The 15,757-nt window shown below is 55.7% G+C and overlaps 1 protein-coding gene across 3 annotated transcripts in view; it reads right to left on the bottom strand.

Moving 5' to 3' along the window:
• Positions 1–15,757, bottom strand: part of KIF1A (kinesin family member 1A) — a 38,529-nt gene that overhangs the window by 18,648 nt on the left and 4,124 nt on the right. For all 3 annotated transcript variants that reach the window (XM_065673839.1, XM_065673837.1, XM_065673838.1), the window contains exons 2-18: positions 14,067–14,218; positions 9,282–9,358; positions 9,008–9,187; positions 8,447–8,512; positions 8,074–8,252; positions 7,615–7,726; positions 7,195–7,272; positions 6,811–6,876; positions 6,521–6,538; positions 6,097–6,172; positions 5,904–5,982; positions 5,490–5,632; positions 3,496–3,629; positions 2,903–2,982; positions 2,505–2,580; positions 400–479; positions 6–112 (exon numbers count right to left, since the gene is read on the bottom strand). In XM_065673839.1, coding sequence (XP_065529911.1) covers positions 6–112; positions 400–479; positions 2,505–2,580; positions 2,903–2,982; positions 3,496–3,629; positions 5,490–5,632; positions 5,904–5,982; positions 6,097–6,172; positions 6,521–6,538; positions 6,811–6,876; positions 7,195–7,272; positions 7,615–7,726; positions 8,074–8,252; positions 8,447–8,512; positions 9,008–9,187; positions 9,282–9,358; positions 14,067–14,172 — 1,657 coding nt within the window. In that variant the 5' untranslated portion in view covers positions 14,173–14,218. The remainder of the gene's footprint in view (positions 1–5; positions 113–399; positions 480–2,504; positions 2,581–2,902; positions 2,983–3,495; positions 3,630–5,489; positions 5,633–5,903; positions 5,983–6,096; positions 6,173–6,520; positions 6,539–6,810; positions 6,877–7,194; positions 7,273–7,614; positions 7,727–8,073; positions 8,253–8,446; positions 8,513–9,007; positions 9,188–9,281; positions 9,359–14,066; positions 14,219–15,757) is intronic.

Genomic DNA, 15,757 nt, shown 5'->3' with positions numbered 1-15,757 from the left:
AATACCTTCACCACTGGTTTTGTTGTCACTGCGGAAAAGGCAGTGCTCTTCCTTAATGAAGTGCCCGCTGAGAACGATGTCCTGCCTCTTCTCGGCATCTTCCCGGCCAACCCTGCAGGGAGAAACCCAAGCCTGAATCTTCCTTAAAGCAGCATCCCCCAGGGCCTCCCCCCAAAACCATCTTTGGGATTGACAGGAGCAGCCCTTGGTGCACAGCAGGACCAATACCCCTAACAAGATTAGAGTCAAATACATTTTTCCCACCTGGGTATGGCACTCTGGGGATGGCCTGGGAATGGTGCCCAGCCTGGGGACAGCTGTCACCCTGCTGCCCACCCAGCAAGTCAGGCACCAAGGTGTAGGCTAGGTTCCCACTGCTCCACAGGACCTGGCCCTCACCTTGTTATCCCATCCTTGATGTAGTAGAGAAGACACTCGGACATGAGCGGGTCCTCGTTCAAGTTGACCAAGTGGGGTGTCTGGGAGAAACAAACAAGGAGTCACACAAGGGTTGTTCCCAAGGGACCTCATGCTGCCCCTAGTATGGGCTCTCCTGCTGTCGGCAGCCCCAGGACAGCATACCCAGGCAGGTACTTTTCAAGGGGATCAAAGTGAACCAAGCAGCTGGGATGAGGATGACCTGCCTCCACATGCCTCCTTCCTTTCCTCCTCAAAGGGCTGATTCCTGGACACCCTTTTCCCAGCTGCCTTTGTAAACTTATGTTTCAAACAGGCCCAGCATGGAGCCAAACAATTCCCATGGGGAGCCGCTGATATGGCTTAGTGTCTCCTGGGGCAGGACCCTGCTTGCCTGCACTGTGTGTTCACAGGCCCTTACCTCACCACAACATCCAGCTGTGCTGTGGACAGTGTGGCTGAGGCAGAGACATGTCCCATGCAGAGGTCGGTTTAGGATGAGAGGAACTAAAAGTGCCTGTTTTCCTCCACTGATGGCACAAGGACACAGGAAACACTCAAAAGAGCAGGTCCCAGACCAGATGTTCAACCAGAAGTAGTGGAGACCTGAAGCCATATCTTCATGCTGAATTTCACACCCTGGTCTCCTTCCTAACAGTTCCCTCCATCACTTTCTTCCATTGGATCACAAATCACTTTGCTCTTAACAAGGGGAGGTTTCTCCCCCAACCACAGATCTCTCTGGCTGCAGCTAGCTTGGCTCACCCCATCACAATCTTCTGGGATTGCACCTTCAGGGAACAGGCAAAGTCCTGGGAGCATCAGTAGGTGAAGTTCTGAGCTTCCCAGAAATAAGAAGAGACCGTAAGAAACATCTTATCAGCCCACTGACACCTGACATGCAGACAGAGGTTTCCCCCTCACAACAGTGCTACAAACCCTGGCCGACAAGAGAGGCTCACTTCAAATAGTGCAGAAGAACTGGAGGTCAAGGGAAATGCAGGCTATTCTCCATGGTGGCTGACAGGACTCAGTTGGCTGTAACATTTAACCTCAGGCCCCTCTTGGGAAGACACACAGCCCCAGGGCCTGAGATTCCTTCAGCTTACAGTTTTTTTCCAGAATGGTGAGGCTGGCTAGCAGAAGGCAGATGCTCTACCTTCCACTGGGCTCCTTGGAGACATAACCACCCCAGCGGTGGCATAGAGCCGGACAATGAAGCCCTGCCCCGCTTTGCCCTTAATAAAATGGAGTTTTGCATGCTATCAATGCTAACTTTCCTTGCCAGCCACTGGAATAGCCAGAGGAGTTTCCACCTCCCAGGTAGCTGAAGAGCAAGGAGGAACCAAGACCACCACAGCAAAGCCCCACCTCCCAGACTAACTTGCTTTGGGGAATAAACCCCCATGCTTTCTATGCAAAGGTCTGGGGTCCTGACAAGCAGCAGCTGAAACAAAAATGAGAAACAAAGGTAAGAGGGTAGAGATTTGTCCTGAAAGCCACACCAAGGCAGGCAAGGGGAAAGTCCTGAAGCCTTCATCACCAAGTGTCACCATCTCAGCTGGTGACCCACACATCTACTAAGGTGTTTGGCCATGCGATGGTTAAGCAGATGAGCAAGGGGCAACAATGTGCTGCAACTGGTGCTTGGCAGGGTTCAGTGGTACACAGACTCTCTGGGGCACAGCTGGTATTTGCTTAGAAAATACCTTCCAGCATGCTACAAGCAGTAAAGAGTACAGAATATTTCTGCACCCACATTTCTCAATGAGGACTTGCCAGTTTCAGGGGCAGCAATTTCAAATACCCCAAAGTATGGATTTTTATAAGCTAACACTGAAGTCCAACACAGCAAAGCCCCACTTGAGCAGGCACAACATCCAGGCAATGAGGGCTGTACGTTTAGCCTTGTGTTTCTAATGGTGTTCGTACCCAGCAGAGTCAACACTGGTTTCCCCCATGGGTTTTGGGGGAAAGGCTAGTAAAGTATTTGGGGCTGGACTGCAGTGACAGGGCAGGTTGGAAGGAGCTGTGGGGTTACAAATCAGCCCTTGTTTGCCAGGAAGAAGAGATTAAGATGATCCTACCTTCTTAGGAGAGAAAACACCCAAGGTGCCTCCATCCTCCCTCATGGCCACCCCCATTTCGGCGAGCAATGCTTCCCTGAAGGAGCAAGGGAAAAAAGAGCCTGTCAAAGCCCCATGAGTCCCTGGAGCCAGCTCTAGACAAGCCCAGGACAGGACCTGAGCTCGTGGGATTGCCCCATAGATCACAGCTGTAGGGCTTGCTTCAGCTCTTTTCGTGTCTCAGGAGGGTTTCTCAGAGCAGACCATGTCTGTGCAGGCTAATGTGGTGGACAGTGGTGTGCCCAGGTACAGCTGGACAGTCAAATTGCCAGGTGCCCCAAGAGGGGAGGAGGGGAGATGCCTGAGGACGCCCACCCCAAGCCATCCCTTGTGATCCCATCCCAGTCCAACCCACCCACCTTTCCATCCTGATTGCTTCTGTCCTACGCAGCTTCTCCTCCCATGTCTCATTCAGCTCTGCAATGATCTTCTCCGTTTCCTGGCAAGCACAGGGTTATCAGGGGTTAGGACATCCTCCAGGCAGCACACCTTCCTGCTCTGCCTGGCTCTGGCCAGCATGCCTCAGTGGGACACTGGTCCAAGTTTCAGGCTGGTTTACATGAGCCACAGCAACATTCCCCATCTTTCCACCATCCGCATCCTCAAAGAGGAATGAAGTCCAGCCTCTCCATTCCCTTGCTGCCAGTCTGCTTTTGTGCCATGCTGAGCCAGGAATACCCATCCCAAGCCAGGAATGTGCATCCCACAGGGCAAAGGCAGCAGTCACCCCACAGGGGAGACAGCAGCACCCTACCATGCCAAGTCCTCTCCCATCTGGAAATCCAGAACACTGGGCAACTCTGGGTCTGTCCGCTCTGCAAGAGCACACCCAAGCATTGCTTCTCATGAACATTCCCAAATGGGTCTCCAGAAAATATCAGGCCCCCTCCACAAGCCTGAGTGCAATAGCATTGAGCTGAGGCCCCCACAGTGCTGGGCACCAGTCTCTTACCTTGAGCCTTTCAATCGCCTCTTCGCTGCCCGGAGCAAACATGATGCGTTCATGGAGGCTGGCAACAGAGGCTGCACGGCTGGACAAGGCCGACAGGGATGAAGAGGGGCTGATCCCAGCGATGGCATTGGTCACTGTGGAGAGATTGTCATGGCGGTGACTCAGCTCTGTCCCTCTAGCATCATTATTGTTCTCAAAGTCGGACACATCTACGGGTGAGGAAGGAGGGATGGGCCAGGGAAAGACACACGGACAGGAAGAGAGAGAGAAAGAGAAAGACAGACAAGAAAAGCTGTTGGGAAAAAAAAAAAAGTGGCTGGATGCATTGAGAAGAAAGCCAGGAATTACAAGGAAAAGGCACATGCAACAGCACAGCAGCGCAGGCAGCAGCAGGGTAAGGGCATATGCGTGTCTCTCCCAGCCCAGGCAGCCCCTCGACAACAGCCCTGGAGACTTCCTAAACTCTTGTGAATGCTTTTTGGCAAATCCAGATCCTGCAGCCATCAGGTCTATGATCAACCTCCCTCCCAAGAGTGCCACTGTCCCTCTTGTCCTCCCCCGCTGACACAGCACAGATGATTTTCCTTGTCCAGCTGCCCCAGACTAGCTGGATCCGGGGGCAGAGAATGAGAAAGGAAGGGCAGGAGAGTTGGTGGCCTTCTGCCCTACAAAAGGGTCCAGCGGATGGAACAGGAGAAGCCGTGGGATCCCTTTCCTGGCAGAGTCCAACCCTGGCATGTTGGAGCATCATCCTGGCCAGGCATCCAGAGAAAGCAAAACGAGAGCAAGGTGGCAACACTCCCATTACAGGCACTGGTAATCAGCTGCCACCAGACCCTGTGGCAAAGGGACCCAGGTATAAGAGATGCTCCTCCAGTCCCCAGTTGCAGGGGCTCAGCACGCTGTACCAGAGGCAGGCATGGCACAGGTTATCGGGTGCAGTTTGGTCAGCCATCTCTATCAGCCTGTGTCTGGGGAAGCTGAGCGAGGAGGGGAGGGGGCAGGTCCCCATCTCCTCAGTGGACTCACCGTAGTCTGGCTGCACTGTCTGGCCCAGGGTGGGATGGGGGAATAGTGCTTATCCACAGGCAAAAACCTACTGGCCATCACCACGCAGCCCTCTATCAGGAGAGCACCCTACCAGTCCACCCAAGCACTGTGCTGGGCTCCAGTCCCAAAGAGCCTCAGTGCTAGCAGAAGCAGCAGCAGCAGCGACAGAAATCCTCATGACAGTATGGAGGAAGGAGTCCCCATGGGGATCAGGCCCTAAGCACGGCAGAGGGGGAGGACACTGGTCCATCCAAGCACTATGCTCAGCCCAGGTGCTAACCATGACTGCCACCATCCCCTTTGTCTGCTCCCTGGAGACAGCCAGCCTGCAGGCAAGTAACAGTTGGATTTGATGATCTTAAAGGTCTTTTCCAAGCTAGTTGATTCTATGATCAGCTGGGGCTGGCTACGGGAGCCCTTCCCCATGCTGCATAGGTGCCCCCAGGCGCAGCCTACACCTCCCAAAAGCTATGAAGCAACAGAGAGTACCAGTTATGGGGAATACACACATTTGGATCCTCCTGCAGCAGGATGGGCTAAGAAAGAGAGAAAGGGCAGGGAGCAGGAGTAAGACAGTGAGAACAGAACAAGAGTGGGTTCATCTCAGTAGGATATCTGACAACACATGGAGGAGTGGCCACAGGCAGGTACAGCCCCGTGAACCTCTGCCTGGCATGGGATGCTGAAGACAGGAGGGGGAAGGGGAGAAGGGGAGATCTGCTGGTGTAAAGCAGCTCTTCCTGCTTACAGGAGTGGTATGGTGGTTGCAAATGTGCACACAGGGGCTCACCAGAAGCACCCCAGACACACATGGGCAGCATGATGCTGCCACACGGCCAGCAGAGCAGGATGCGGGGCAGCTGCAGGGATGCTGGCCCTGCAGGCAGGGGGGACTCCAGCCTGCTGCCTGGAGCCACTGCCAGGGAGCACCGGGTGGTACCTACTGTCAATGATGTCCCCAAGGCCCTGGGCGTAGAGAAGGTCACGCAGGCGTGCCACCTCGTCCTTCAGTTCCCGGATGAGCTTGTTGTTGGGGTCCTCATTAATGACAGCGTTGCAGCGGATCTGCTTTGCACGGTCAGCGTACCTAGGGAAGGGCAGAGCCCTGAGCAGCAGCAGAAGCAGGGCAAACTCCCACCTGCTGGGCAAGCAGGAATGCTGCCAAACCCCTCCAGCATGTGATCCTTTGGAGTATCCCAGCATCAGGACAAGCCTTTGGGCTCTTGCCTGAGGTTGCAGGGACCCCACTCGCCATTCAGGGATGTTGCAGAGGTGAGGAGAGCATGTGGTAGTGTCTGGGTTTCTTAGACCATCCCTACCCTTGACCACTGTGGAGGTACAATGGTAATTCTTCCTACCTGAGGGTGCTGAGGGTCTCATCATAGTTGATGTCAGCAGGACTGAGAGCAGCAACCATGGCTGTCCTGGAGTTGCCCCCTGCCCAGAGAGATACACCCCCATCAGGAAGATGCTGGTCCCCACACCAGGCATAACCGTTCGCCTGGCAGGCATGCCCACCACGAAGCCCATACCTCCCACCCGCATCCTCACCCAGGTTCTCCCGCAGCAGCCAGGTCAGCACTGAGTCCCGGTAAGGGATGAAATCAGTCTTCTTCTTCTTTTTGTTCTGAGGATGGAGAGTGGAGCGAACAGCTGTCATACTGTCTGCTTTCTTCCAAAGGAAGGTGACAGCTGGTCCTCAACCATGGGGACATGGAGGACGATGGCTCTGCCCACCACCATGACCTTAGGCATCTCTGTTCAGATCCACAGGTCATTAGGGGGGCCTAATGCTGGGTTTTAATGCTAGATATCCAGAGCCACAGGGTGATAAAAGCATGCTGAGGGCTCTCAGGCTCCAGAAGTGTGGCTTGGATCCAGGCAGAGCCTCACACTGAAATCACCCTGTGACCCACTACCACCCAGTTGTGCTAAAAACCAACCCTCCTTTTCCCAGCCCAGCCATAGCACCTACCTTGTTAGGTCCCGAATCCTGCAAAGAAAGTGGAAAGACTGTTTCAGTGGGCTGCTCCCCTCCTCAGTACCCACCACAGCTCCCCAGCCCCAGGCAGAGGGCAGCAGGCACAGGTTCCTGTGGAGAGGGTAGCCTCACCAGCCCAGCTTGTTCTAGCCCCAGGAACAGCTTGGGGTGTATCTGCCCATCCCTTGGAACCAGGATGATCCCTCCCTCAGAGCTAGCCCATCCCTGCTAAGCTGAGCCCATTCCCCATGCTGCTGCTGCTCTCCTACACTCCAGCTACCTACCATTTCAGCTAGGGCAGAGATGACTTTCCCCAATGTGGTCAAGGACTTGTTGATGTTTGCTCCTTCCTGGTGGAGAGAGGAAAAGCTCAGATGCTCATGTGACTTCAGAATGGTGTTAAAGCCCAGTGCACCAGGGGAATGGGGAAGTCCCAGTGCAGGGTGGGCAGAGAGCAGTTGCTCTTACTGGGTAACCAGCACCTTCCAACTGGGACTCATGGACCCTGATACAAGAGCACCGAGCAGCTTTCAAACAAAACCCTGTCAAGGATTTTGGCAGTGTAGTGGGCAAGGAACCATGCAAGGAAAGGAGATGTCACAGCTGAGGATGAGGGGACTGGACATGGCATCCCTGCCAGCAGAATGGGACCTCATGCCAGGTCTCACCTTTAGTCTTGTGCCCTTCGCACCAGTGGAGTCAGCTCGCTCGCTTCCTGCCAGGTCTACCAGGCTGATTTTGCTGACCTGCAGGCAGAGATGAGGCTGTCAGCCCCAGCACAGAGCCAAGGAGGCAGCAAAGACCCCTTGACAGATGACATTGTTCTGAAGGTAAGGGTGGGCTCTGCAGGGTCATTCTTGCCAGGATCTGGCTAGGAGCAGGGCTAACATCCTTGCAGGCAGAGCTGGAAGGCACCAGCTGCCAAATATCCTGTCCAGGAGCCAGTCCCTTGAGAGACTGCGTGCCCGGGACTTATCTCCAACCTGTTCTCACCCTCTATCAGGGTGCACCATCTCATCCCAAGTGCTGTTGATAGCATGCAAAGTCTTTCCTGGGTCCATGTGGATTCCCCCAGGCTCTGTTCTCACCTTTTCAGTAGTGATGTCTGTCTCGGCGTCATGCCGCTTCTGCGTGAAGATGATGTTGAACACGGCATGGGAGCGGCTGCTGGTCTCGTTCATGTTGGTGGCAGCCACTGTGCTGCAGGGAGAGGAGGACAGGAAAGTCTGACACTCTGCAGGGGACACTGGAGCAGCTGGCAATAGGGCCAGGGCTCATCTCAGGACTGGAAAGGCAAGTCTGGAGGATAGGAGAGGACTCTGGGAGGAGGCATGCAGAAGTCCAGGCTTTTTCCTGATGGTTTCAGGGCATTTTGAGAGCAGGAAAGAGGTAAGATGAAAATAAGGGAGGGGTACCCAATGCTCAGACAGAAGGGGACTACCACTCTCAGAGCAGCCAGACCGGCAAAGCATGGAAGTTAAGCAGGACCTTCTGGAGATGTCTGCAAGCTCTCTAAATCATGACCGTCCTCTGCTTCCCCAACTCACCGGGCCTTGTTCCCAGAGTCCATCAGGTCCTGGATATCATTGTAGGAGGTCACAGCCAGCTTGGAAAGGTCTTCAACATATGGGCCCATGAGGGGATGCTCCCTCACTCGCAGGTTCCCCTTGTTCTTGGGGTTCAGGAGGTCCCTCACGCGCTCGCAATATATCTCCATGTAGCTCACCTACAGCAGAGAGTATGGGCAAGTCCACCCCAGCATCCAGCATGTCGATGCTCAGCACATAGACAGAATGAGGCCCTGCCCACCCAACCCACATCCAGAGACGGGACCCCCTAAAGAGGGGTCTGTACACCCCCATGGCTTGCAGAGCTGGGTGGGAGGCTGCAGCTGGACTAGACAGGCAATGGGGTGCCTACCTCCACCGAGTAGGACATGTTGTCATTTGTCGTGTCGTTGATACGGGAGAAGAGGTCCTCGCACAGCTGCAGAGAGAAGAAACAGGCTGCTCACCCCCCCGTCAGGAGGATGCAGAATGCCCAAGCCACAGGGATTTCTGCCTTTTCACCGCAAAAAACAGAGCTCCCTGAGTGCTGGGACAGCTCTTGGGGAGCTGGCAGCCCCCCCCTACTGACACAGGGGGCTCAGCATTCCCAAACCCCTCCTGGTACCCTGCTGGTCCAGCATGCAGCAGCTCTCAGTATACACAGCTGCTGCTGGCTTGGCACTTGGACTACAGCTGCTCACAAACACCTTGTGTGGCCAGACCACAATTTATCCAGTCTCAGAGAAGTCCAGCGTTACACTTCCTTGTCCCCCTGCCCTCCATTGAGCACCTTGCTGCTGTAACAGGGTTGTGTCAGACTTTGGCAAAGCCTGGCCCTGGTCCCACCCTACTTGCCTCCTTCCTCCCCACTCCACTTTTAGTTTGGGCATCCCGCTGTGGCCGGGGTAACAGGTAGCTTTTCACCAGGTGGTACCTGAGGGATGATGCCTTGCTGGTCCTTCTCCTGCTTCCCCATCATGGTGTACGATTTTCCAGCACCCGTCTGCCCATAGGCAAAGATGCAGACATTATAGCCTTCAAATGCATGTTGCAACATCTCCTCGCCAATGTCCCGGTACACTTGCTTCTGAGATGCATAGTTGATATCTGCAGGCTGCAGAGAGGAGGCGGATAAGGAGAAATCTGGCAAGGAGGTCCTCCTGCCCTCCCCAGCCCAGTGCTCCAGGCTCAGGCCTCCTGATGCTTACCGTAGTGTGGGACCAATAGGAATAGTCAAAGCTGAAGCTTTTCGGTGTCTCTTTGGGCTGCTTCGGGTTCAGGATAGCTAGGGGCAAACAGAAGGGAATGTGAGGCCACCCAGTCACCCACAGTACCCTGCCACCTGCATCCCACTTGTGAAGGGAGAAGGGTGTGGGGTTCAGTCTGAAGCAGTCATAGAAAGCAGAACTTGGGACCATCCAGCTCCACAGATGTGTCCAGAGCTCCCAGAGTCAGTCACAGCAGAGGAGGTGGGCACCATGGCCCCAAAGCCTACACCAGCCCAAGGAACCGGGCAGAGCCTTGCCCAAACATCCTGCTGGGCACTGTGGGGGAAACAGTTCCTTCCTTTGGGCTCCTTCCTGCTTGTGGGAGCCCAGCACCAGCACCAGCACCAGCACCAGAACCAGAACCAGCATGGGAGGATCACAGCCTTCCTTCACCCCACAGCTGGCAGAGTCATGCCCAAGGCCACACGCATTGGCACGGTGGAGTGGGAGCAGCCGTGGCCCCATCGGGGCTCCCCCAATCCCTCTCCAGCTTCTGTCTCTCCTCCCCTGCTCTTTCTTTTGGGTACCCAGCCCCAGCAGAGTGGTTAATGCCTTGTGTTACACTGCCAGCGGAAACAAGAGCCTGCTTTTTCCTATCCCCTGGTGAAAAGGACGTTGCCATGGAAATTGGAGACTGCATCACTTCTCATCCTCGCTTCCACCCCCCCACCCCCCCCCCCGGGCATTTATGATGGGTTTTTTGTGAAACAACAGATGCGTCAGAAGAAACCCAAATCAGCGGGGTAATCACGAGATCCAGCCACCAGCCATGTTAGGCAACATTGAAATGACCTTGCGGCACGGCACAGCTCCTGTGCCCACAGCCCACAGCTGCTCCCTGACACTGCTGGGGACAAGGAGGCTGCACAGCACCAAGGATGATGGAGCTCCCTCTGTCACAGCCCCAACCTGCTCTGCCTGGAGCTGGCACTTGGGCAGGGCTTGTGCCCTTGGGATTCAAGCTGAGGCCTTCCCAAGTGGCCCCAGGATCCAGCCCTGACCATGAAACTGCAGCATGGTGCTGCCCAGATGCCCCTCACTGTAGGCACGAGCCCAGCACCAAAGAGGGGCTGGGCACTGGTTCCCTGCCTACTGGAGGCAGCGTGACTCATGCTCCAGATGACTACAGCATCCAGGACTAATTAACCAGGAGAAGGGGCTGGGAAGTGACAGCTGCATAGCAACTGCCCATCCTGCAGCTACAACTCATAGAATGGTTTGTGTTGAAAGGGATCTTAAAGCTCCTCCGGTTCCAAACCCCTGCCATGGGCAGGGACACCTTCCATTAGACCCAGGCTGCTCAAAGCCTTGTCCAACCTGGCCTTGAACACTGCCAGGGATGGGGCAGCCACAGCTTCTCTGGGCAGCCTGTGCCAGGGCATCAGCACCCTCACAGGGAAGAACTTTTTCTTAGTATTTAATGTAAAGCCACTCTAAGCCCCCGAGCCTTCTTCAGACTGAACACCCCCAGTTCTCTCAGGCTGTATTCATAGGAGATGTGCTTCAGTTTTCTTGGGCTGGGGACTTGGAAGTCCCCGCTGAGATACAGACTGAAATGGCACCAGGCCATAGGGGCTGCCCACCCCTGTTAGTGACTGGTTGGTGTGTTGAGGATGTGTGAGAAGCCATTGCAAAGAAAAGCAGATGCAGAGGCCATGCAAGAAGCCAATGGAGCAACTCCAGTGGCTCCTGGGGTTCCCCTGGCACCTCTGCCATGGTACCCAGCCAGCCAGTGCTCAGCTTGGGTCTGTCTCTGCCCTGCAGAAGTGACCCTCACCAGAGCCAAAAACGAGTCCAATGAGGGCAAAAGCAGGAGCAGGCAGAATGGGGCAGCACAAGGCGGCTGTTCTACATCCCAGTGCCAGCTCACGCCGGGCACGGGGCGGAGGAGCAACCAGGGATGGCACCGAGCAGCTCCGGGCATCCCAGCTGCAGCCATCCAGCTGGTCCAGCAGTGGAGACTGGGACACAGGCAAGAAGGGAGCAGTCCGAGAGCAGCAGTCTCCCATCCCTGAGCAGAAATATGCTCCCGATGCCACTTCCATTCCAATTTATTTGCCCCTGCTCCATGGCTGGATGTCACGGGTGATTTTTTCCTCTCCTGTGACCAGGCATCCCAGGGATTTTTGCAAAGCTGCTGCAAAAGATCCGTGCTCTGGCCAATGGGTGTTTTAAAAGGCAGGGAGGGCACCCAAACAGGACTGAGGCAGACATACAGACACGAGCAGGAGGAGGAAAACATCTGGAGATGACCCTTGTCTTCACCCTGAAGAGGCACGGCAGAGATAGCGAGTGGGCAAGCACCGAGCAGGACAAAACCCAAGACCCACAGCAGTGAACATAACCACTATATTTCAAAGCCCACAAGACCCGTGGCTTCAGCTAGAGAATATTAATGGCCTCGCAGGATGGAAGCCAGGGCCGCTTCCTCGCCGTCCTGGTGGGAGCTGCCAGGAGAGGGGCCGGGGGGGGATGCTGGTGGCTGGGCTGGTCCCCGCAGCCGTGCAGAGGCAGAGACGCCACGGCAACAAAGCAGCAGTGTTGGCAGCCGCGGCGCAGCAAGCCATGGGGTGGGAGCTGCAGGTCCGCGGAGGAACAGGACAGCGGAGAAGGGCTGACCCCTTCCTGCCCCGGTGCCCAGCCCCTCCTGGCCCCCGAGGGGTTGAGTGCATTAAGCACAAGAGCAACGCTCGCTGCCCTGGCATGTCCAGGTGTCTCCGCAAATAGCTCTGGGAAGGGGGAGGCTTGCTCTCGCCCCACACAAACGCATTTATTTTTGGCTTCTCTGCAAGGAGCCAGGGGCCCGGGACAGCCCCGCTCCGCAGGGGAGCAGCCGGCACCACCGCGTTCCCCAGCCAGCAGCAGGAGCAGGAACCAGAGCCTCCCCGGCGCCTGCCCCCAGGCCGAGGGGCTTAGCCGCCGCTGTGTCCGCTCATGCAGAAAAACCTCGCCGTCAGCAAAGGGCTGGCCGAGCGCTGCCCCTGCGCCTGCCTGCAGCCCTGCCAGTGCAAGCAGGGGTGAAGGGCCAGGGGCACAGCTGGGGGGGCCTCAATGGAGCAGGATGGCCATGCACAGATTGCTCTGAGCAAACACGGCCATGGTGGAGGTCGGGGATGCCCAACGCTCTTCACCGAGAGTGGCTTCCTCGCCATGAGGGGAGCAGCTCTGCACCACGGGCAGACAGAGCATCCCTGTATAATGTGGCAGGGAGAGTCCCGCCCCGGGGTGCCAGAGACCAGCAAATACTACCTTATGGACCCAGAACCCCTCATTCCTTCTCCATCGGTCCAGGGTAAGCAGGGGACCTAGCAGGGCCACAGAGCCGCCCTGCACCTTTGGATGCCCTCCTCTCCCTCTCTCTCGCTGTGGGTGTCACAGTACCCAGCGGCACACACTGTGGGGGTGGCTGGCGCCAGCATTTCGCCCACCACCGTCTGTGAGGCAGGAAGCCCCAGGCAGACAGGCAGGGAGTTATTTTAGACTCTGTCCTTATCTGGTGTCTTCCACAGCCAAAGAGGATGCTGCCTTCCCCACCCTATAGTTCAGCCCATATGCTGGGCTGCATCAGAAGGTCAAGGGAGGGCATTCTCCCCCTGTACTCCAGTGTCTGAGATCCCCTCACAGTCCTGTGTCCAGCTCTGGGACCCCAGCACAAGAGGGACGTGGTGCTGCTCACATGCGTCCAAAGGACCATGAAGATGCTCTGAGGGCTGGAGCACCTCTGCTATGGAGACAGGCTGAGAGAGCTGGGCTTGTTCAGCCTGGAGAAGGCTCCAGGGAGACCGTAGAGCAGCTTCCAGTGTCTAAAGGAGCTGACAGGAATCCTGGCAAGGGACTTTTAACAAGGGCCTGTAGTGACAGGACAAGGGGGAATCGCTTTGGGCTGAAAAATGGTAGATTTAGATTAGATATTAGGAAGAAATGCTTCCCTCTGAGGGTGCTGAGGCCCTGGCACAGGTTGCCCGGAGAAGCTGTGGCTGCCCCATCCCTGGCAGTGTTCAAGGCAAGGCTGGACAGGGCTTGGAGCAACCTGGTGTAGAGGAAGGTGTCCCTGCCCATGGCAGGGGGTTGGAACTGGGTGAGCTTTAAAGTCCCTTCTAACTCAAACCATTCTATGATGATTCTATGGTTATTTAAAGAGGGGCAAATGCCAGATAGGCCTCTGATTGGACAAGAAGTCCCAAGCTCCTGTGCTACATTCCCCCTCCCCGAGCACATGATTCCCTTGGGAAACCCCACTCCCACCCCTCCATCCTGAATGGTTCCCCACGGAAGCACAGATGGGTCCCGGCACAATGTGGTGCATGGTACATCGTAGCCAGTGCTGTCAGAAGCCGCTCACTGGCTGGTGCACAGCTTCCACGCTTGGCCAAGCAACCACAGGCTGGGCATCCTCAGCCCCACATCCATGCACCAGCATTTCCAGGCTCTTCTTATTCTCCCCCTACCCCGTCACTGCTGGGGGATGCTGCCCCACTCCGTATCACCAAAACACAAGGTCTCAGTGCCATGTAGATTCCGATGCTGCCATTTCAACAGCAGGACTGCATTTCCCCATGGGAAACAGGACAATGCCCCCAGACGCCCTCTTCCAAAGGACTCCAGGAATCCACACCAAGGATCCAGCATGCCAGTGCTTGCTGCTGCAGCCTGACCACACATGCTTCAACCCAGGCAGCACCCAAAACCTCCCCAAGCCCCTCTGTCACCAACACTGGCACTCACTGGTGGTGCTTCCTGACATCTGGATAATGCATTTAGATTCCCGGCTCATCTCCCGGGAGTTGAATGGCCGGACGCGCACCGCCACCTTCACAGATGCTCCCGCCATCGTGCCGGCTGGAGGTGGGTCCTGTTAGCAGGGAGCAGTGGCTGACCTGCAAGGAGGCAAGAAATGGGAGTTAGGAGACCTCGCATCCCAGTCCCCATCTCGTGTGTGTGTCAGACAAATGCCTGTGTGACAAAACCTCCTGGGGACCCTGGGTTGCTTCTGCCTGAGAGATGACATTCTGTTGCATCCCTTGATCTGCCCGTGTTTTGCCTCTTCCCCCTTCCCCTTATGTCTTGGGTGAGGATCACCTGGTCAGTCTCAGGGAACATCCCGTCCTGCCCTTACCCCAGGGCAGCAATCAGAGCCCTGCAGCGTCACTCGGTGGGTGCCCACAACAGTGTATAGGGCTACTTAGGCACCGTCAGCATCAGCATGACCCCGAAGGAACAGTTATTCAATCCCAGGGTGCCAGCGGCACTGAGCAGGTAACCCTTCACCTGCAAGCAAGCCTGCAATGCCCTGCCCATCACCTGAGCTTCCTGCCTCCACTCCAGCCCCAGCAAAGCCTGGAATGGGCAGCAGGACTGGGTGGAGGGCCAGATAAATGATGGCATTCATATTGAGAAAAGAGGTGCTTGTTGAACACAACTGCTGATATTTGCCTCTCATTCAGCTCCTAGCAAAAGCAGATGTGCAGCATCAGCAGGAGCAGCACCAGCCAGCAAGCCAGTGGCAGTCACACTCAGCTGAAGTTCCCAGTTCGTGATCATTTGTCCACTCCTTTTACTAATAAATTGTTAATCACAAACCTTACAAGATGAAATGGGCCATTCTCTAACATCTGCCAGAGCAGCCACTCATTCCAGCACTGGTGTCCAGGCTCTCTGCAGCTGGTCCCATCTTCCCCAAGCCTCAGTTAAGCCTCACTAGCTTTGGTCAGAGAGAATGCTGGGGTCCTTCCCTTGACCACTGGGTCAGTATCAGTATCATTCAGTATCAGCCCTGACAAAATCCATTCCTGCCTTCTAACACCCACCCTCTTTCCTGCCTGCCTCCTGCCCCCCATGCTGTGCCTGCCAATGGAAGAGGAGCTCAGCATCACACAGCATGAGCTCCTCCAGCATCCCTGCCTGTGCGACTCCTGCCTGCTGGACTCCTGCAAGGACGTTTGCAAACGCCCTGGGGCTTTTGAACCTGGTCTTTGCCAGGGCTGAGCAATGGCACAGCTGTGGTTATGAAGACCGTGACCTGATGGAAGTGGAGCAGTAAGGATGTGTCCTCAACACGAGATGGGTTTTCCCCCAATGGAAATGAAAAATACAGATGGATTTGTGGGGAAAAGGGGCAGGGGTGGGTGAGGGGGGAAGGAAGAAAGAAGAAAAGAAACCCAAAGAATGGACAGTGTCCCAAGAGAAGAGGATGTCTTGAAAACAAACCGCGGTTTGAGAGCTCCGGTTGTATTTCCAATGGGGTTGGGAGGAAAGCCAAAGGCAGGTATACTAATGGCGCAGTGGAAAAATTCACAGCCAGAAAGTGTTACAAGCTCGGTGCTGTCTTTGCTTGCTTTAAAAGCCAGCCTGCACTCCTGACAGTAGGAGGAGGACAAACCTTCTCCCATTCCGGTTCCCAAGCCCTCCTCTCACTG

Source organism: Lathamus discolor, chromosome 3 (assembly GCF_037157495.1).
Source record: "Lathamus discolor isolate bLatDis1 chromosome 3, bLatDis1.hap1, whole genome shotgun sequence".
NCBI lineage: Eukaryota > Metazoa > Chordata > Aves > Psittaciformes > Psittacidae > Lathamus > Lathamus discolor.
This window is presented reverse-complemented; position numbering and strand designations above follow the sequence as displayed.